General features: G+C 36.4%; 1 protein-coding gene across 1 annotated transcript in view; it reads right to left on the bottom strand.

Moving 5' to 3' along the window:
- Positions 1-1,212: 1,212 nt before the first annotated feature.
- Positions 1,213-23,504, bottom strand: part of fam20ca (FAM20C golgi associated secretory pathway kinase a) — a 42,946-nt gene continuing 20,654 nt past the window's right edge. Inside the window, exons 4-10 of the mRNA XM_087808643.1 lie at positions 7,078-7,170; positions 5,203-5,318; positions 4,014-4,194; positions 3,838-3,947; positions 3,683-3,764; positions 2,944-3,003; positions 1,213-2,601 (exon numbers count right to left, since the gene is read on the bottom strand). Coding sequence (XP_087664769.1) covers positions 2,343-2,601; positions 2,944-3,003; positions 3,683-3,764; positions 3,838-3,947; positions 4,014-4,194; positions 5,203-5,318; positions 7,078-7,170 — 901 coding nt within the window. The 3' untranslated portion in view covers positions 1,213-2,342. The remainder of the gene's footprint in view (positions 2,602-2,943; positions 3,004-3,682; positions 3,765-3,837; positions 3,948-4,013; positions 4,195-5,202; positions 5,319-7,077; positions 7,171-23,504) is intronic.

Here is a 23,504-nt window from a genome sequence, read left to right as displayed (position 1 = left end):
CGTGGGGGAGGCGGGGGGAGGGCAAGGGTCAGGGTCAACGTCGGCTCCGGTGCACCTTCAATCAATGTGATGCAGGGGAGAGGATGGCTCTGTTGCCATGGAGACGGGAGGACCATGGTGTTAGTAACTGTTGCCAGGCAGGAGAGCAGGACGCGCTGGGATGGACCCGCAGAGGGACGCCTCGAACCCACGTCAACATCCGTGAAGATTAGTTTAAAATAAACCCTGACAGTTTTTAAGACAGAAATTCAAACTTATTTTAATAATTAAATGTTTATTGTCACTCATGTTGGGAAGGGTACTGCCCCATCTAGTGGCCGTTGAGTAGAAAAACAACAACACGATCTATTTCGCTTCAAAATAAAACGATATTATAATTATAAAACTAAACTTTCGATAGAAACAGTCACGAAACACTCATTTAAAATGTTTATTTAAAATTAAAACTATTTTCAAGGATTTAATACCTTTTTCTTTTTGTTTCAATTTAATATTTGTACATTTAAAGTTGAATTCGTTTTTACTATTTTTGAAAAATTGAATAAAAAGCCATGGCTGTTTTAATATTATTAAATTAAATAATTAAATTATTACAATTTTCAATTTAATATTTGATTTTAGCGTTTTTGATTAATTATTGTGTATATATATTTTTTTCTAAATCATTTCCGTATTGAAATGTTGATTTATTTTTCATTATCAATATTTTTTTAATTATTATTTTTAATTGAATTGAAATTTTTTAGTATTTAAACAATTTTAGAGTTTGATATAATTCTAATTCAAATAATCAAAAAATACATTTTATAAATGCAATCATTTTTAATTTGTAGGGTTTAAATTCAATTTGAAAATGATCATATAATAATGACTCCAGACAAAACCGGGATACTTGATCGAATACAGAAATAGATAAAAGGAAAATAAAAATATAAGAGAAAATGACACAGAAAAAGTTGCTTAACAAGGGCGCCATCTAACGGAGAAAGACGTGTATGGCGCATGAAGGCAAAAACTTCTTAAACGTGTTAATAAATGAAATGTTTATAGAAGAAACTTAAACACAAAACTTCTGAGCGCAATGAATTCAGAACCAGGGACAGCACTTTTTTTTTTTTTTACTTCAGGACCATGGCCAGCACCTTTTTTTTTTACTACGTTCTTGTTTCAGCACCACAGACAGCGTAACATTTAAAAACCACCAGCATCGCCTTTTATTTTTTTTTTGTTTCTTTTTTTATTGCACACTTGAATCATTTAGTAAACAGATCTTCACAGTAACGATGCAAGAGCAGAGAACAGAAGCGAACCACTGTGCGGCGCAGCTCATCACATATTTACACCAGTAAAAAGAAACGACAGAAAAATAGAATCATCCCCCAAAAACCGTCGAAAACAAACCGAAAGCACCTCTTTTTTTTCTTTTTTTTTTTTTTCCCCACCGCAGACACCAACATTAGTTTGGGGTCGTCGCCCGCCACACATTCAAGAGTGTTATCTTGAAATCAAGCCGACACCTAAGAAAACAATCCAACGCTACTCCTGAAAGATTTTTTAATAAATACTCATTTGGATGCAGGAAATAATAAAAAATAAAAAAAACACAGCAGTGCAAATTGTAGAATGATTTTTTTAGGGTTGTGTTGCTAAAAATGACATCAGTTTTTGGATTGGTCAGTGGATCTGGGCTTAGAAGTACAAAAGTTATATTATTTATTTGAAGAAAATGATTGAAAAGAAAAACCTTCGAATGGATTCTCTCCGCTGATGAGGAATAAGGCAAACGTGAAACTATAATTTGTGTAGTTAAGAATCAAACACACATCAAAAATGGTGGTTAGCAGCGAAGTCTATGGTGTGGAAGGGTTTGGGTTCAAATCCTGGCCAGTGTGGGACGACCAGACTACATGAATTTATACTTTAGTTGCACTTTTTTAGCATCCAGTGTTCGTATTCTGAAGGCGGATCGGACTGTTTTTGTGTGTAAAATTAACGTTTTTGTGTGTGAAATTAACATTTTTATGTGTGAAATCAACCTTTTAAACCAACTGAACGGCAGCAACTGTGACCCTCACATATCTACTCCACACATTCACCCCAAAACTATTAAAGTTTCCGAACGCACCTTCACCCAGGTGATCTACTTGTTTAGCACTACTGATAAAGACGAGTGATTTTTCTCCGACAAGAGGTTCATATTTTGCATTTCGTTGAGGAAACGTCTTTGAATTCACTGAATTCATCTTAAACTTGGAGGAGGGGGGGGGGCGGGAAGGACCTGTGGTCTCGTCCCGACCTTGAGGCGTCCACTTGGTCCCCCACAGTGTTCGAGTCCCGCCTCACTACCTGTGCCCCGGCGCTCTCTGAGTGCTGGTGTCGCCGACTAAATCTTCCTCCACGACGCCGCCGTAACCCTCTTTCTCCACGCAGGCGGTCAGGACCTCCAGGACCAGCCGGAGCCTCCGGTCCATGGCCTGCAGGTGGGGCCGGATGAGGATGGGGGTCAGCCGGTCCCTGAGCAGGGACTCCTCCATCAGGGAGCTCAGCTGATACTCCTCTTTGGACAGAAGCTGCAGTCGCAGGTAGGTGGACTTTCTTATCCTGGAGCCAAAGAAACGAGGAGTCAGAAATAAAATAAATAGAGAAAGAGTGACCTCTGGTGGCAGACTCAGGAACCGCAATTGATGTCTGATTTTTACTACTTTAGTTCTGATCTTAACGGCTCTATCCTTAGGATAGTTATATTTTTTAAACATTTACACAACATCTTTACACACAAATAAAAACTGATATTCCATTTAAGAAAGAAACACGAAATGTTCTGACACTCAAATATTTTCAAAATAAATGTAGTATTTTTTTTTTACACATAGAGTTTAATTAAAACCAAGAAAATATGTTTTGAATTTGTACCCTTTTTAATTCAATATAAAAAGTTCTGACCTGCAGCACTGGCTGAGAGGAACCAGGATGGACATCTCGTCATGAGTGTGTTTCCCAAACCTGCGGAAGAAAAAAACACTTCAATTGTTACCGTGAAATACAATATATTCTATCAAGGATGTATATTTTTTCAGAATCAAAGGTTTTTCTTCATTTCGCCTGATTGCGATTTTCTTTCCATCTATTGACCTGAAGGGGGCGCCAAAAACGAACGCGCAGTTTCTTCTACGCTCATGAATGAAACCTTTTTTGCTTTATATGGAAGAATTTCAGTGACGTCAGAATGTTGAATGTATGAAAATTTTAAAAGTTTGAATATTTACATTGTTTTTTTAATATAATTTTTATTCTATTCTTTTTTTTCTCCTTAATTCAAAATGTATTTTATTTCTTTTTTTTACACATAGTTTGTTATGCTAATCCCAATATATTTTTAATCTTTTTCCAAATCCGATATTTATTAATTTGTGGCCTATTAAATTCAATAAAGAATATTAAGAGTACAGAGCTACTCTCAGCCAATCATGCGACACGCAGACGATCACATGACCTACAGATCAAGTAGCTCGGTGCTCTTTTCTTACTGTCTGGTGAAACTATTATACCAACATTTTTGCAATGAATTGAGTTATTCTCCAGTTCCTTTGACTATCCTAGTAAACACAAATGTAACTAGAGCAAAGCATGATGGGATACATGCATATTATGGACTCATGATTTTGTAGTTTTGTCTACGAACCCTCTTCCGTTGTCCAGGTGGATGATGAACGTGTCGTTTCCGAACTTCTCAAAGGTCTCGTAATGATGTCGGTCCATGTTTCCTGAAATAAGAACAAGATTTAGTTCCGTCGCGTCATCGATTTATCGTTTTTTTCACGGGGTCGCGACGTTCACCCATGAGGAAGTCGAAGATGGTCATGTCCATGACGTCCAGGAGTCGAGTGCCGCGGTCGTACGGCGGCGTCTGCTTCACCTCGTCGCAGTAATCCGGATCCACCTCCCACCTGATCAACACATGGTTCTTTTAAACCGTCTCGCGGCTTCTCGATATCGAGGCGGCGTCGACTCACTCGGCCTTCTTGCGCTTGTGGTACGATCGTCTCCACGGGTTCCTCCAGGTCTTGCGCTTGGCCAGGTTGAGGTCGGGCAGGAAGGCGGCCAGAGAGCCTTCGATCTGGTCGGGTTTGCCGCACAGAGCGTGTTCGGTGGAGCAGTAGTACGAGCACTCGCCGTAGAAGCAGACGTTGTTGGCTGCAGGACGGGAAGGAGTTTGTTATATATATATATTTGTTATATATAACAGTTTGTTATTGGTCGGTTCACACGCGTAGAAATGTTTTTTCCTTCGCATCTGAGTTGATTTGTTGTCAAAGTGCTGTTCAATGAAACTTATACAAAATATGACACTGAATAAAGTATACAAGTATACAAGTAAAGTATATAATCAATTAATACATAATAAGTAAATAAAGAATAAATAACATAGAATACAAATGCAAATATGTCCAATATAAATATATAAGCATTCTGATTATTATCATTAATTAATTAATATACTTATTTATTGTCTATCACCAGATTTAGTTTAACTTTTGTTCTGGAATTGATTTAAAAAATATAAATATATAAGCATTATGATTATTATTATTTATTTATTATTGTCTATCACCACATTTTTAAAACTTTTGTTCTGGAATTTATTAAAAAAATATAAATATATAAGCATTATGATTATTATTATTTATTTATTATTGTCTATCACCACATTTTTAAAACTTTTGTTCTGGAATTTATTAAAAAAATATAAATATATAATCATTATGATTATTATTATTTATTTATTATTGTCTATCACCACATTTTTAAAACTTTTGTTCTGGAATTTATTTAAAAAATATAAGTATAGCAAAATAAAACATAAAAAAACAACTTTTACATTTTATAGTCAAACGGATAACAAGAACACATAATATTAGCCTTAATAATCAAATATCTGTAATAAAACTAACAAGTTAACATTTAATAATAAAATTCACTTTTATTTCAAGTGTCAAATCATAACAAAGACACTTTACACGTACATTATAACTTTTATGTTACTGAAGGTTACCATAGAAAAATTAAACATTAATTTAAACTCGTTAATAATCCGATTAAAAAAAAATTACAACAACTTTTATTTCATGGAGAGATCGCTTCATTTCTCTTTCCCAGTCCTACACCGCCACCCCGTGGTCAGTTCCGGTAACTGCCTCTCACCTGGTGAGATGAAGAAAGTTCTCCAGAGCTTCTTGTCTCGCGTCACATCCCGGATCTCTCGGGTCATGTTGACCAGCCGACCCGCCACCGGAGGAACTCTCCGGAAGTCCAGGACTCTGCAGACAAACCATGTGTTTTTAAAAACTGATCAAGAGCAGGTGTTGCATTCACTGTCCGTCTGTAGATTCTTCTCTTTTATGGTCATGTTTGCCTTCAGTCAACTCCAGAGTACAGTCGCGAGGTCACCGGGTTCTCCGTCCTCCTCCTGGTTCTGGTTTCTTTTCTCCACGAACAAAGGGCGCCATTGAGCTCATGTTTAGCTCCTCGCTCTGCATGTTTGTTGTCCGGGCCGAACCCGGCGACTCTCCAGACGGACGGGCCGAGGTGAAGGTAACCGGACCCTCCTTTAGAGAGGAACGTACGTCGGACTCGCGGGCGACAAAGGAGCACCTGTGTCCGAGCCCCTGTTGCTGAGTCACGCGTGTGTAAGGAAAGCGATGTGTCCTCATAAACCACGGTTCACACCATCACCCGACCGAGCCGCGGCTTCTCTACACGCCCGGGAAAAACAAGCCGGTCTAAAGGAGGGCGCGAAGCCCCCCTGATGGGAAAACTGTGTCCCGTCGCCCACGCAAACAAACATGGCTCAGAGCAGGAGATGTTTGCGAGGTAATTGCCAGCCCTCGCTGCCCACACGCTGTGTATCCGACTCCCCAAGAAACACAAATCATCATTTATTTTTTTTTATCCGAAGCTGCCGAAGATTCTCCGAATAAAATATGGAAAATACGAGTGTTTAGCATAATTACGACCAAAGGTGAGAGAGTCACGAAGGAGAAAATACACAGTTGCGTAACATTGGCTGTTTTGCATGGAAATGGAAAACAAACCTGATATTATTTTTATGTTTGTGTCATAAACTCCTATGTTAGCTAGTTTTGTTAGCTTCGCTGCTGCTACACGTTTATTCTATTCTATTCTATTATTCTATTCTTCTTCTCATTTTACATTTCAAATGTACAGTTCAATTATTCAACTAAAAAAAATAACCTTTTTCATATTTGAATTGTTGAAGTAAATAAAAATAACCTTTTAATAATCAAATGATATAATTAAATTACCAAATTATTAAAAACAACCTTTCAATATTTAAATGATTGCAATTGATAAAATTAACGTTTCAATATTCAAAAGATAAAAACAAATGTTTTCATTATTTATATTTTTACACTCAGTTACTAAATTATATATATATATATAAAAAACAAACTTTTATTATTTGAATCATTGAATTAAATGATTCAAATAAAAAAATATTTCGATATTAGACTTATTTTAAGAAATTGCTAAATAAATAAAAATATTTTAATTATTGAATTTGATCACAAAATTAAAAAAAAAGAGATAAAAATTTGAATTATTTAATTAAATTGTTCAATAAAAATAACTTGTAATATTTTCGCTATTGGATTCAATTACTAAAATAAAAGTAATCGAATTATTTAATAATTCAATAAAAAACAAACAACTTTTAACATTTTAATTATTGAATTAGAAAAATTCTACCTTTAAATATTCGAACAATTTTATTCAATTATTAAAAATAAAAATCAACCTTTCAATATTAAAATTATTGAATTTAATAAATTAATTAAATTCAAACTTTCAGTACAGACATAATTGAATTCAAATAATTCAAATAATAATGTTATTCTTAAAAAGGATAAAACAGTTTCATAATGTAATTCAACAATTCAATATTCTGACGACACTGATCTACTTTCTTGACAAACACTTGTTTTTTGTGTTGTGATTCTTGCAAAAGACCAACAACACAAACGCACAACAAGAGTATTTCTCTCAGGCTACAGTTACCTGTCCAGGTGAAAGGCTGCGATCTCAGCGTTGTGTCTCTCGAAGTCGGAGAAGTAGAAGAAATCTGGTGGAGTTTCTTGCTCCCGGGTTTGTCTGGAAGAAAACAAGAATAAAAAAAGAAATTTAAAATATGTAGCATTTAACATGTTTCTAGGAAGATACAATTTTTTTTTAAAGGAAATGTACGCTCAGAAAACGGAAACTTACAACATTGTAGTGCAACTAATCCGTCACCAGGGGGAGCCAGAAACACTGTTTAAAATCCCACAGGTGGGGTATTTATTACTAATCATATACTCCTTAAAAATGTGTGTAAATGTGTTTGGTGTGAAGTTCTCTCTAAATGATCCCTTTACAAAAGTAAATTCCCTTCAAAATAAAAGCTCTATTAATTGTGAAATAAGCACATTGACTCTTGTTGAGTTCACCAGTAGAACATGTTTTTCTATCAAATCATTGAGTGACTCGAGGTTTCCTCCTGAAAATCTGCTCAGCAAGATATTTAGTTTCTCTGCAGGATGAAGAATTCTCTACTTTTAATACACACACACACACACACACACACACACACACACACACACACACACACACACACACACACACACACACACACACACACACACACACACACACACACACACACACATATAAAAATAAATATATTAAAAAATATATTATAGGTCACTTAGAGAGAAAAACTGAAAATATTTATTATAATAGAAAACGTATATAATAACAAAATTGTATAAAATTATTAAAAATACGATCTATATTATACTTCTCAAGCTGATACACACAACGTTATATAGAATCAAATAAATATAATTAAAATTATAAAAAAAATATTTATAATAATTTGAAAAATAATCTATATTATACTTAATTTAGAGCAACATAACATAATAATGAAATCACTTGGACTATGAAATATTTAAAAAATATTTACAATGAAATGTATTTTTTTTTATTAAAAAAAACAAAAACATTTTTTTTTAGGAAATATTTTGTATAGTTACGTATTAAATTATATATTCTTTTAATAAGGGAATTAATTTAAAAATATAGTTATATAAATAAATTAAAGTAAAAATTTGCTTGAAAATATGAACTATGTAAAAAAAAAAACGACGTTCTGTTTAATCAATAATAATAATAATTACAATATTTGATTCTCTCTCCTGATTCAATAAATTCGTTTTAATTAATAAAAGTATATATATTCAATTTAAACTTGAAAAATAAAATAAAATAATTTCAACTACAAAGAGGGTCAAAGTTCCTGCTGGTAAAGTGAAGCCATTATTTAACAATAAGTGATATTTTAACGCAGAAGAACCAAGTGTTTCTTCTCCATCTGACGTCTTGAGTCTCCAGAACGAAAGTCGCCTAATATTTCACTTCCACGTCACAGAGAAATCCATGGAGTTCAAGCTCCCGTTTCTTTTTTACATGTTCACCGATCGATAAATAATTTGTTTTCGGTCGTCTCCGCGAGCGAGCGAGGGACTAATGGAGCTTTTATCCGAGGAAACGGAAGAATAAAAAACTGCCTAAAAGCCTCGAACGAAAGGAGCTTCTCATTATTTCCTGATCGTCAAACGTCCGAAGACGTGTGACTCACAAGCGAAGATGTTCTGAGGCGGAAGAGACTTCTTCTTGAACACGCTCTCGTGGATTCATGAAGATAAGAAAAACTAAAAAATAAAATGGAGTGGTATCGAGCCGAGTTGCAGAGTCGGCACTTTTCTTGATCTGTTTTGTTTTTGCGGCCTAAACATTTACAGAGGATGGTTGCAGTGGGAGAAGTCGAGAAAATTGTTGAGCGTGCGGTTAAAATCACAGAGACTGGAGAAAGCTTGTTTCTGATTGGCTGTTGGGTTTCATGAACAACAGGCAGAAGAAAACGTGCAAACTATTGTTCATTCGACGTTTTTACTTTTTCTTGCTAAAGTGAGCGGTTTAATGATACAGCACTTGAGTGCAACACTTTTCCCCCGGCACGTTGTTGCCATATGAACTCAAACAGCCAATCAGAAACAAGCTTTCTGCGGTCTCTGTGATTGGTTGGCTCGTTGGCACGAGGAAGCGCTGTGTAGAAGTTGAGCGATCGTGAAAAGAAGATCCGCGCCGCGCAGGGACATGAAAAGTGAGATTTATTGTATGTAAAAGAGATTTTTCTTTGTTGTTTATTTTTTTTGCTGGAGTAAAATCTACATACAAACTGTCACTAACGTGTGCGCAAAACATATTCTCAGGTGCTCAAAATTTCGAACTGCACTCTCAACAAATAGGCGCAAATAAAACGGCATACGTGAGCGGCCGAGTAGTTTTTCTCCAAGAACACGAATTCTGTCTTTCTATGAAGTTACAGCACAATTAATGTCTTGTTTCTTCCTTTCTTCTCCTTCTTCTCCTTCTTCTCCTTCCTCTCCTTCTTCTTCTTCCAGTCAATTAAAAACAGAAAAAATCTAGTTTGACACATTGGTCGTTTTTTGCAAATATGGCCAAAAATCCCCCACTTGACCTTTGTTTCGCTGCCGCTCGACGGCGAGATCGCGCTCGTCGTCGCTGCTGCTCTTTTCTTTCTCTGGCGGCGAGCGACCTGCGAGTAATCGTTTCTGCGCCGGCGAGGGTCAATGGCACCTTGTCAAGCGCTCGCCGCTCAGGATGACGGGCAGCCGCGAGGATGAAAGACGGCGAGAGGAAATGACTGCGGGATAAAAACCTTTTCAGCCGCCGTGACGAGAATGAAGGCGGCGGCTTAAGGTCGTTTCAATTATATCGGCAATCATAGGCTTGTTTTTTTTTTTTTGTTCAAGGATTTTGACGTTGTTCGTTTTATCTGTCGCTATTTTACAAAAACGTATTATTGCTGAAAATCATCAGGTGGAAGATAAAATGTGTTGTTGAAACGTGTTTTTTTAATGTTTGTAGCTGATACTTTTGTCGCGTTAATTCATCTTTTCTTTGTATAAATTGACCAGTTATGTTGAGAAAAAGTTTTCCTATTGGTACGAGTTTATTACGAAGCTTTCTTGGCTCAAAGGCGCCCTCTAGTGGCCAAAAAAGGTTCAATAATCCTGGATAACGTCAATTGTATGGAGCTATTTTTGTCTCATTAATATTTGTACCTGTACAGAGATCTGACTCTGTACAGGTACAAATATTAATGAGACAAAAATAGCTCCATACAATTCGACCGTCAACTTTTTTATATATAATTATCTAAGAAGGTCATTGCAATTTTTTATGAACCAAGGTGGCCCAATCTTCGCAAAGGGCCACAAATGGCCCCGTATTTGCTGAACAATTCAATTGAATTTAAACGTCACTGCATGCGATACATGGGTGACGATACGATATATTGCGATACTGTAGGAACAACCATAGAAATATCGGGAATAGAAATATAGCTATATATCGTTATATGGATTTTTTCTTACACACATATTCAATACTAGTTCTTAAATAATAAAAACATTAACTAATTTTTTTTGGGTTAAACTTGCTAAAGATAAAGTAGCTTTTATTTCAAACTTCCTCGAAAACGCCCCTGGTCTAGGTCGATGACACGTTCGGCTCCCTCTAGTGGTTTGGCATTGGGGCCTCATTCATATGTAATCAGTTACAATGCTGGGCAATACATTTTCCTTAGGGGCCACATTTTAATCCAGTTGCTGTTGTGAGGGGCCGTCACAAATATTCAAGCCGAAAAATATAAAATCAAGCTATCAATCTAAGGTACAGTTAAGATTCTATGTTGTTATTTTTAATGAAACTTTTATTTATGTTTTATTCTGAAATAAATGTTTTTTTTTTCCTCAAAATCTTTTTTTCTATTCAGTTACTTTTTTTTTTTATTAGTGGTAATAAATACTTAGTCCTAAAACAAAAACACTTATCGTTGTATTTAGAGACTTTTAATAAAAAATATAAATAAATTGAAAATAAAAATTGTTGTTAAGTTTGAAGTATTAGTAGTATATTTCTTTTAAGTTAAAGTGACAGAATTTTTTTTTTTAATAGAATTTAATTTAAAAAAAATTAGCCAATGTAATGTTAAAAAGGGGATAATAAACCCCAAATATTTAAAAGAAAATCAAGTAAAAATGTACAAATGAATCAGTGGATTAATATTAGAGTAAATTGAGTCACAACTTCCTGCTTCAAACTCTCAGTGTCGCCACGAATCTCTTCCTCTCAACTTCTCCGGACGACTCATGCCAGCTCTGGACCACGTCTGCGGGCACAAACCGGAGCTTTCAAAAAAAAAAAAAAACCCACATCCAGAGATTTGAAGTCGCCGAGGGCTAGGTCACTATCAGCCGCCACCAGAGCCGGAGACGGAAACACCCCCGGAACCAGTGTCCTCCATAATTGAGCGTCTCATCCGTCCTCATGGCTCTGACTCACTGTCTGCATGGATCAGGGATCAGGGCTCAGAGAGTCGGACTCTTGAAGCGGATCCCATCAGATCCCGAGACGAAAAGATTCGTTCTGGAGTCGAAAAGGGTGACTATTCCAGATGATCTTGGATCCGCTGGTCTAGCCTGGATTATGTTACTATAATCTGATCCAGATTTGGAGTTCTAAATATAGACGCAAGTGTGACGTGATTAGATTAAAACCTTTTCTGGAGAATCGTTGAAGCGAGTCGTCCGAGGACTCGAACAATCGTCCTTCATTATTCCTCCGCTGCTGATATAGATGCTAATTACATTAAGTTATTCATCACCGCGGCGACAGATGGTTCACAACAACACCTGCAGGTACTTCATTTTATGCAACTCATTCCTACCAGTGACCTTAGTAATGTATTGACATTTTTATTTTATTTCATTTTTAACCCACTTTTTAATAGTTTTCTTAAGTTTAAAAAACTTTTTTTTCACCCATTTTGCATTTTTAAATACCTCCCTGTAACACATTGTTCTCGCTGTTACATACGCACTGTTTTTTTAAGTGACATTACAGACACGTGATCATAGGAGCCAAGGTCTTAAGCACCAAAAACACCCCAAATTTGCTTTATTTGCTCCTTTAGTTTGTAAATAAGGGTCAGTAAAGCTAAAATTCAACACCTCTGTAACACTTGATTATTGTTTCTGTTTGTATCTTTAATGTAAAGTGAAGAAAACTTTCATGCTAATGCTAAACTTGCTAACTACGCTAGTTGATAACAGCGCTAGCTGCAGTGACTTTTAGATGATGCGTACAAATGAATAATAGTAGACTCAGCTTTATTGCCAGTCCTGGAAAAGAAAAAACCAAATGGGAATTCTGCAAAAACGAAATGGGAATATTGTAAAAAGAAACAGGAATTTTGTAAAAACAAAACAGAAATGTTTGTAAAACGAAACAGAAATGTTGTAAAACGAAGTGGGAATTCTTCAAAAACCAAACAGGAATTTTATAAAAACAAATCCGGAATTTAGTTAAAACAAATTGGAAATCTGTAAATACGAAAAAGGAATTTTGTTTAAACAAATCGTAAATTTGTAAATACGAAACAGGAATTTTGTAAAAACGGAACAGAAATTTTGTTAAAACAAAGTGGGAATTTTGCAAAAACGAAACGGGCATTTTCTAAAAACGGAAAAGGAATTTTATAAAAACAAAACAGGAATTTTGTTAAAACAAATTGGAATTCTTTAATACGAAACAGGAAGTGTATGAAAACAAAACGGGAATTTAATTTAAACAAATTGGAATTCTGTAAATACTAAACAGGAATTTTGTAAAAAAGAAAGCCGAAATTTTGTGAAAAAAAAGCGAATTTTGTAAAAACAAAACGGTAATTTTGTATAAATGGAATTGGAATTCAGTATAAACGAAATAGATATTTTAAAAAAAACTAAACAGGAATTTTTTCATGTTTTTGTTGAAAAAGCGTGATAATCATATGTAATATACAACAAGGTCATATATTTTGTTGATTATAATTATAATGATGTAGATCTTTTCATACATTTCAAACCTTTATTTTCTAAGACAACATTTTATGACAGGAAAAAAAAATCTTTTGATTTAAATTCATGTTGTGTATCAAATGGCGGGCATGATAAAATAAATATAATAAAAATAATAATAATAAACCTTTGTTACTATGAAAGATCCATGACAGTGTCGTCTGGTTGGTTCACCTGCGTCAGGTGACGCCAGCAGGTTCACTGAAGGTACCGAACGCCGCTAATCTAGTTCAATGAAAGGATTAATCTTCTTATTCGCTTGAATGACAGGCCGTACATATTTTAAAACATTATTTATTTCCGTCTCCTATAATGCAAAACACACACCGTCAGCCACAACAAACAAACATGGGTTTATCCGCGACAATCACAAGTGTTTCGGCCACAAAGCCGCGCGGCGTATATTCATAGATCCTTCCACAGCAGATTAACTTTGTTCAATAGCTCTCGTCGGAGCAGGGAGCACGTTCCATGACAGGTATTGTGCCGAGGCATGAATTATGCAAAGCACCCTGGGTATTTTTGGGCCGATTAGATGTCAAAACACACAAATGCAATGATTTTCTTTTAGAACAAAGAGCGTTAAAAGTATCGAGCGAACGACGTGAAGTGGATGAAGAAATATGGTTCGTTTCGACTTCAACACACCAACTAAATAGTGAAGAAACACAACGTTCTTCTGCTAGTGCAGCAGTTGTGTTGAGCTCAGTGTGCGTGTGTGTGTGTGTGTTTGTGTGTGTGTGTTCATATAACATAGTTCATGTCAGTTCTGGTCTTTAAAGTCAAGCAAAAGATCAAGAGAGTCGGCAAAAGGCTGGAAAATCATCCATAAAAGTAAAATCTGTGCTTTCGTTGGAGTTTTTGTCTCTGCTGAAGAAGCTGGTGTTGATGGACAGGGAAGCTGAAGGTACTTTCAAAAAAGGTTATTTGAGTTTGGCAGAGAAAAAAGTGCTTTTCTGGCCAAAAAACTCTCGGTTTTATTCACCGATTGGGATAAAAATAACTTTTTTTTCCTGATTAACCAGTGATAGTTGCACAGAAACTGGTCTTTTGCGGCCAACAGGAGCTCAATGTTACAGAGGCCCTTAGGAGGAATAGTAAAGATCTTAAGAAGTTAAAAAGATCTTGAGCAGTTCAAGAAATTTGAGATGTTAAATAAGTTTAGTCATTCAAAAGTAGTTAATAGGAGATGTTAAAAAATATCTTGAGAAAAGAATCTCTAGAAGTTAAAGATCTTGAGAAGTTCAAAAAAGCTGAAGAAGTTTAAGAAGATCTTGAGAAGTGTAAGAAGATCTTTAGAAGCTAAATAAAGACATTGATATGTAAAATAAAAAAAAGATCTTAAGAAGTTGAAAAAGATATTGAGGAATTAAAAGATCTCAAGAAGTTCAAAAAAAACTTAAGAAGTTTTAGAAGATCTTGAGAAGTTAAAGATCTTTAGAAGTTTTAGAAGATGATGAGTAGAAAAAAAGATCATGAGAAGTCGAAAAATATCTGGGAAAGTTAAAAAAAACTCAAGATATTCAAAAAATATATATATAATTTAAATATATATTTAAAGGGGAAACAAATCTTGAAGTTAAAAAATATCCTGAAAAAAGATCTTAAGAAGTAAAAGATATTGAAAAGTTTAAGAAGATCTTAAGAAGTTTAAGAAGATCTTGAGAAATTTAAGAAGATCTTAAGGAGTTTAAGAAGATCTTAAGGAGTTTAAGAAGATCTTGATGAGTTTAAGAAGATTTTAAGAAGTTTAAGAAGATCTTGATAAGTTCAAGTTCTTGAGATGTTTAAGTATATCTTGAAAAGTGTCAAAAACATCCTGAGAAGTTAAAAAAGAACTTTTTTTTTAAAAAATCTCAAGAAGTTTAAAAGTTATATCTTGAAGATAAAAAATATATTGAAAAGAAAAAAAAGTTTTTATTTTATCTTGAGAAGTTAAAATAAAAGGTTCTGAAGAAGTTAAAGATCTTCAGAAATTAAAAATATCTGAAGAAACGAACTTGAAAAACCTTTTTTTTTCCATCAATATTTCTTGAAATCTAAATAAAATTCTCAAAAACTTTGTAGTTCAATATTTTCATTGAGAGTCAAACGACGTGTCGACTGTTCTTCGCCTCAAGAACAAGTGAATACGATCAGTTCTTAGGAGAAGATTCTTTTATTGCGTAAGCGAGAGACGACTAGAGTAGATAAAAGCTACAAGTTCAACAAAAAGCCTTTTTTCATTCCTTAATAATAATAAATCTTGGGGAATCTCTCTCGAGCACAAGAATTCTTGCAGGTCGTCCTTCAGAGTCGAGTTTGATTTTTTTAACCAGTACGACTGAGATCTTTATTAACTTCTTAACATCTTCTCTTCTTCTCTGACTTAACATACAGAACACATGTCACCGTCAACATGTGAACGTCATGTGACAGAAGACGCTGCTCAACAAGTGGTTTCCAGGAAGCGCAGATTAAAAACGTCAATCCGAGGAGAAATGAAAAAAAAAAAAGGATTTACTAAGAAAGAGAATTCAATGAAAGAGGAGGAAGCGGATGTGTTTCTGCTGCGAGGTTGAATAATCAGTTGTGATGCGTAGGTGGTGGAGACGCACAATTGATGGATTCTGACACTAAACATGGAGGAAACGACGCTTAACTTAAGAAGGAGAAAGAAAATGAGGATGACATTTTGTTTGGACTCCGTCCAGCCTCAGTCTGGTTCGGTTAAGATACGTTCATGTGTGACGGCGTCTGACGTCCCTGAGAGGAGACTTCACTGTTTTATTGACAATGTGTGTTTAACGCCAGCGCGACATGCTACAGTGGACGAGGTTCAAACTTCCTGACCTTTGAAGTGTGACCCAATTAGCAGTGTGCGAAAATCTATGCTGTGTCTCAAATCTCATACTTCTCTCAGTATACTAGAAGTCAGTATGCATCAGGATAGTAACTAAGTAATATTTATTTATATAGCGCTTTTCCAGACCAGGGTCACAAAGCGCTTTAACAATCAAAACAATACTCAATAAAGTATATACTTTAAAGATCAAGATAACACTGAGAACAACACAGGAATTCCAGAATTGTATTTAGAATATATATATGTATATAGAAAAGTGTACATACTTACTAGTACGCAAATTCTCCACTTGTGAATATTTTGTTTCTCATATTTTTTCTTTATTTCTTTTTACAAAGTTGCAAAACGTGCTGCCAGCAGGTGGCGATAGCGTTCAAACAGCTGGTTGAAACATCGTTAAATAGTAGTAGAAGAAGAACCTGTCATGTGATTTCCTGTTAGTGTGTAGCAGCAGTGTTTGATTTGAGACGTACTGTCTGTGGAGAGTTTGCGTACTAGTTAGTACGTACACTATCCTGATGCATACTAACTTCTAGTATACTAAGAGAAGTATGCGATTTGAGACACAGCAAGTGTCCATCGAACCATACTCAGTTTTTTGGGCGTGTTAGTACGCCAATTTAGTGTGCATGGCGCACTAAATTTTGCATACTAAGAATTGAGACGCACTTACGCACTAAAAATACTAACTTTGAGTACGCAAGTATGTGATTTGAGACACAGCACTAGTGTGCACTCAAACGGCCAGAAAATTGAGTGTGGATCGATGAACACTTTCCACCCTTAACGGCCATCTTAGTGACGTAGATGAAGCTAAACGGAAGCTACGTCACTGACGACACGTCTTTGGAGCAGATACTGATGTACGTCTTGAGAAAACACTAGTTTTTAACACAACGCAACAATCATAACACAATGAAACACAACTTAATTACTTCTTTCAATTGGAGAAAAGTGTCAGCGAAAGTGTTCGGCTGGTCGCAATCAGCGTTAAAAAGTAGTAGAAGAAGAAGCTGTCGAGTCATTTCCTGTTAGTGTGTAGCAGCAGAGTTTGATTTGAGACAGTACTACCCTGTCGAAATGTATGAAATTCGCAAGTAAGTGCACTGTAAACCAGTGCACTCTGAGAAATGTGCGATTTGGGACAGATCCCATTTGTAAAAAAAAATAAAATAAATCGTTAATTGACCCTTTTGTAAACATATATTGGCTTTTTTAAACACTAAAAAAATATAAAAATGTAAATAATATACATATATTTTGTTAAACATGTAAAAAAAAAAAAAAAATTAAAGAAAATTAAAAGTTCCAACTGTGTTGAGGCTTAAAAACCAATGGTTTTACTCAGAATATTTTCTTGTAAATATTCATCACACAAATGAAAATGTTTTTTGCTGAAGCCATGAGCAGTGATTGGTCGATGGTCTCCTTAAAAAAGCCGTCTTGAGCCTCCACCTCTCACTGACGGTGCCGTGAAATTCAAACTCGCCACGAGAAACTCATAAACTGGAAGTTGAACCACAAAAAAACTCCACAAGCGTCTTCTCTTCTTCTCGCCCTCGTAAAGAAGATAAGGTCTTTTTTTTTTCCGTCTGCGAAAACTACTTCCAGCAACAAATATGAACTTGATTATTTCTGAAGACCTCGATCCATAAAACCCTTTTTTTTTTTTCCTGGTAATCGTTCCTGCAGCAACACAAGACTTGTTAAAAAGTGGAAGCTGCGACCGTTAATCTGTCGCCGCATGTGACGAGAGAAGATTCACGCTCGGCCTATTCTCGTCGTTTTCCGAGCATGATTTACTGTTTTCCGCTATGATTATGCACAGTGGGAGGGATCCTCGGGGCATCGCCGATGTTTCATCGAGCTCCGCGGGAGGATGTGTGTGCGTCGGTGTGCGAGGAGACTCGAGTGCGACTCTAAGTGGAGATTCAGACTCATTTAGAACTCATCGGCTGTCAATCAAACGTCATTGTCGGGTTCTCAAGACTTACTTTTCCCACATATTTAGCATGTTTTATGCAGGAGTAGAAATATCGGATCGACTTTAAAGCGCAACATTTTGACAATTTTCGGTTTCGGTTATGATTTATTTTTACCCCAACCAATGTTTCTCTCTTTCTCATGCGTATGTGGTATTTGACACCTGCACAACACAGGAGCTACGGCTTTGTAGTTACACTGTTCTGACACTGAGGGTCGCCAGAAACACTATTTAAATCTTACATATTGGTGCTTTAATGTTGCTCTTTAATGGAACAGTACAGGCCAAACATTGAGCGCATGTGGTAAAAGTAATGTTTAACTATTATGGTCAAAATAAAATAAATGTAAATAAAGATATAAAAACCTTCAAAAAGACTTTGAAAGATTTAGATGAATAAACTATAACATTTTTTAGAGTTTTGTTGCACTTATACTTAATTTTTACAAAAAATACTTGTGTCTATGAACATTTTATGTATTTTTAAATTTTTTAACGTATGAATGTTCTCTGTCAATATTTTTTTATGTGCAAAATATACGCAAAAAGCACCTAAAAAAAGAATCCCCAAAACAGGAATTCATTTTTATTGAACAAATAAAGACATTCTCACTACTTCATCATTTGCTTGTGGTTAAAAGAATGTTAAACAATTATTGCCAAAAAAAAGAAAAGTTTATATAAAAATATAGAAATATGTAAACTTAATAATTACCCTTTTATAATTACACTTGGCATGATTACACTCTTTCTAACTAAATTATTTTCAATTTAGTTTTTCTAACATCAGCACTGTCCAATATCAATTATTTGTGTTTTTTTTTTTATAGTTTTAACCCAATATCTTGTTTATATGCACAACTTAAAAAGACTTGAACCCAATAACTCACTCATTCTTCCAAAAATATATTTTTATGAAATGATGGAGGCTGTTTTTAGAAGCCGAGCTGAAGTTTCTACATATGCCACAATTTTACAAGTAGGAAAAAAACAACCTAAAATACTATCTTACGACATCATTATGTCATTTGTTTTCCTCACAATTATCTACCAGACTTTATTCATTCATTCATTTTCCAAGTCGCTTAATCCCTTATAGGGCGTAGAGCGAATCCCAGTTTAATTGGGCGAGAGGGGGGGGACACCCTGGACAGGACACACAGACACAGACAACACTTTTACACACTCATACAATTTCCCCAAGTCCTCAATCAACCTCCGTATGTTTTTTGGCCAGTGGGAGGAAACCGGCGTTCCCGGAGTAAACCCAAACGGTGAAAATATCCGAAGCCTTCAAGCCCTATTATTAGACGTGTGTGGAGAACAGAGTGAGGTCAGCGGCTCGAGAGGCAAAAACAAGCGTCTGTGTCGAGGCTGAACTTTCCTCTCGCAGTCAACAGGCTTGTTGTGCTCAGTGGTTTCTGGTCCGGCGTCCTAAATAGAAACCATCTATCAGAGGGTAAGTGGTGGGTGAGGGATGTCATTGTGGCCGTGAGTGGATGATGATGGTGGCGGAGGCGGAAGTGGCGACAGCCTCAGACGCTCTCGCCTCGGAATGCTCGCTTATGTAAGTTTTCGGAAAGAATGAAGTCGAAAAATAAACTGCTGAGAAAAAGTTTAACTTTCACCCACGAGACGGTTGCGACACGGAGAAAATACAGAATCTCATTCGGGGAGAGACGCGAGGAATTTGTTTGTACGATTCTGTTGAAGAGCAATCGTGCCCCCGGTAACCACATCTCGAAGGCGTCTTTGTGTATATAAACACTCAGACACTTATATCTTCGCTTGACTTTATTTCAAGTTAAGCTTGGAGCAAGTTTTTCAGAAACAATCGTATGTAAATCAAAGTTATAAACTGCAATGTTTTGGTTGAAACTTTACCTTAAAACCTGCTGTCACCGTGAAAATCGAACACATATTTTGAAGTTTAGTAAAGAGTTGTGTATTCGCCGTCAGAAATGAATTGTTGTGTGTCTTCTTTTGAGGGTTAGGATTATTTTTTTGATGTTCATATTTGCAAAAATATGGTGATTTGATACGTATCACGGTACAGTGACAATAATACATGGCCTAGTAAACACACAATGCTGTAAAACGCTTAGCATTAGCTGCTACTGGATTCGAAACCGAGGTGAGTGAATACTTGCATTTTAAAAAATCGAATATCTATACAGTATTGTGGAAAAAATATGTGTTCTTACTCTTCTAATACCTCATGGCACTGCATTGACAAGCGCATCACACGACTGAATATATAGTTTAGTTTGGCTACTTGAGTATTAGCATCATTAAGTTAAAGAAGAAATTTGATTTTAGCAACAAAATAACATTTTCTATCCTACGTCAGGTAAAAAAAAACAATATAAAAGTCAGATAAACACAGAACAAAGAGTCCAGGATGGAATAAGTAAAGTTCATGGTTCTCAACAACAATAGTCCTGGAGGGTTAAGACTTTTTTTAAGATAAATTTTGTTTCCTAAATCACGCACCTCTGCACTTACACTTAATATTTTGAGTACACAAGTGCGTTAGTATGTAGTACACAAATTGACTGTGGATCGACGGACTCTTTCCAACCTCGACGACCACCGTCTTAGTGACGTTGATGACAATACGTCTAGAGCTACGTCTAAGGCTACGTTTAGAGCTATATCTAGAGCTACGTCCAGAGCTATGTCTAAAGCTACGTCCAGAGCTACGTCTAAAGCTACATCTAGAGCTACGTCCAGAGCTACATCTAAAGCTACGTCTAGAGATACGTCTAGACACTACGTCCGGACCTACGTCTAGAGCTACGTCCAGAGCTACATCTAAAGCTACGTCTAGAGCTACGTCCAGAGCTACATCTAAAGCTACGTCTAGAGATACGTCTAGAGCTACGTCCGGACCTACGTCTAGAGCTACGACTAGAACTACGACTAGAGTTACGTCTAGAGCTACGTCCAGAGCTTTGTCCAGAGCTACGTCTAGAGCTATGTCTAGAGCTACGTTGCCAAACAGAAGATACGTCACTACTTTTCAAATGATTGCGGTTGCAATCGATAACGTGAGCGACTGTGCAACAACAAAACAGAGCAAAAACTATAAAACACAACTTTTATAACTTGTTTCGATTGGCGAAAAGCGCTGTCAAGTGTTGGTGGTAGTGTTCCATGGCCAAAGTCATTTTTGGTAAGGGCGAAACAGTGGTTTTTGATTTGAGACAGTACTACCCTGTAGAAATTTGCGTACTGTGCAAGTAAGTTCTCTGTCTTACAGTGTACTGTAAAGCAGTGCACTTAGAGAAGTGAGAGATTTTACATTTATTTTTAAGGGATCTTTTGGGCCACATAAAACGACCAGGTCTGGGGGTGTATTTTAGCGTCACCGAGCTAGCGAGAGCTAACCTGAGTCTAACATTCTTGGAGTCGTTGAGATGGAACTCCAGAAACAGCTGCAGCCCTGAGAGTACGACGGGCACCTCCAGCACAGAGGCCCTACTGTTCGCGCCGCCTCAGCCCGGGGCAGCAGAAGGGAGCTGCTGTGTGGGAGGAGAAGCCGGACCCCGGGCGACCCCCCCCCCCCCACCTCCACCCCCTGGATCAGGTTCCAGCCTTTTTTGGCACTTTGATACCAGACCTGGCCGCGGCAGCCCCTGTTCCACATCCTGCTCCGACAATGAGCGAAGCCCGGGTTAAGAACTCCTTCGGTTAAATCGCCGGGACAATGACCGTATTGAACCCCCCCCCCCCCCCCCCCAACACGGGAGTCGCACACCCGCCTAATTGCCACCTTGCATCGGGCCGGTCTTGGACATGCATGGGCCGAACCCCAACAATGGGTGCATTAACCTCCAATGCGTGGTATCAGGAAAAAGCCCGAGTTACAGCGCCTACAATGGTGCCTCTCTTTGTCGCTTTAGAAGAGCTATTGTTTTATTGGAGACCCAATCAGGCGGACCGTGATGGATCTACCTGGGAAAGGTCATTATGTAACAGCTGCTGGTTTGATTCTGGAGGTTCTGCGTGTGGTCGCATTGTTGACTTTTTTTCTTTTTTTTCTTCCTTCCTCCCCCCTTAGTCCTCGACATCAAAGCGTTTTAAACTTTCAACACGAGAAATCCCCCGGAATAAATGCTACTTATTCCTCGCCGCCTCGGGACACTCCGGAGATATACGACGACTATAAATCGTCGTCCCTGTTCCTTAAGAAAGACTTTCTCAGTTGAGATGTCTGGGATTTATCTCCTGGAGGGAGCGTAATTCCAGACGAACGTCGAGGCAACATTCCGAGCGGGAATCTTGTAATTCCCCAACACAGTGTTTTAAAGTATAATGTGGCAGTAGGTGCTTAGATGTGGTGCGAAGCTAATCATCGTGTTTTGAAACGATTGTCGTGTTTTATTTGTTTTGTTTTCTGCTAGGAATTCTGTGGATAGAAGGTCCTACAGATGGTTCAGTTAGTTTCTCTAAACAAGCGGAGAACACAAGTTATCACACAAGTGTCATTTGTCGAGTCCGTATGAAGAAAATGAGATGAAATGAAAAATCGGAAAGTTATTGTGTTGTACTTTTTTTTTGCATGACTCGCCTTTCGTGATGAAGAACTAAACACTTTTGGTTTCAGTTTGACCATTTTGAGTCCTAACACACAAGCTAAAAAAAATACTTTGTTTCTTTTATAAATTGCTTCAAAAAGTTAAAGCCATTGAGTTTAACATTGTTTGGGGTTTTTGTTCAGCTGAGCTTGACTTCAATATTAACCTGTTGATCAAGTGATTATTTGAGTCGAGATGATCAGTACAAATGATACAGTAAAAATGTCAGAAAGCTAGGAATACTTCAAAAAAATGGTGGATCCAGATGGCAATCTGGAACGCAACAAAAATGAATCTGTTTCTTCACATATTTTTGCAGAGATCCTGTTTTTGTTTTTGTTTTTTCCTTGGCAGAGGTTTTTTCATTGATTTCTAATTCAGCTGAGAGAAAACATATTTTACTCCCACTAATCCCACTTCTACTACTTATTCTACTTCTACTACTTATTCTACTTCTACTACTTCTACTACTTCTACTACTTCTTCTAATACTTATTTTACTTCTACTACTTCTTCTACGACCACTTCTACTACTTAATCTACTTCTACTACTACTACGAGTTCTACTACTTCTACTACAAGCAACAAAACAGCTATACACATAATATTTAACATTAAAACAAAATTAAAACCCCCCAAAAAACCATTTGTTTTCACTTTCTATGAAGGTCAAATCAACCAAATACAGTGTTATTTGTAATTACAATGTTATTAATAAAAAACACTCACTTGACTAAAATCTCTTGACCAATAATAATACTTCATGAACCTCAGTGTAAATACATAATTATAAACCATCATGACGTCATTTATAAAGCTTTATAATGTTTTATGATGCATTACAAACAAGATCTCCGTAGAAAGTGTAACCATATATATTTTTTTGCATCTAAACTGTTAAGAACTCAGTAAAACAACTATATTGAAAATGTATCTTATCTAGAAAAATGATAAAAAAAACACTTACTCATGGCCTGATTTTCCACAATTTCACATCTATAAAAACATAGTGATTTATGATGAGATTTTGGGAATTTCTTCCGAAAATT

The sequence above is a fragment of the Callionymus lyra genome, chromosome 15 (genome assembly GCF_982586985.1).
Source record: "Callionymus lyra chromosome 15, fCalLyr1.hap1.1, whole genome shotgun sequence".
Taxonomy (NCBI): Eukaryota; Metazoa; Chordata; class Actinopteri; order Syngnathiformes; family Callionymidae; genus Callionymus; species Callionymus lyra.
The sequence above is the reverse complement of the archived record's forward strand: the minus strand, read 5'-3'. Positions and strand labels throughout refer to the sequence as shown.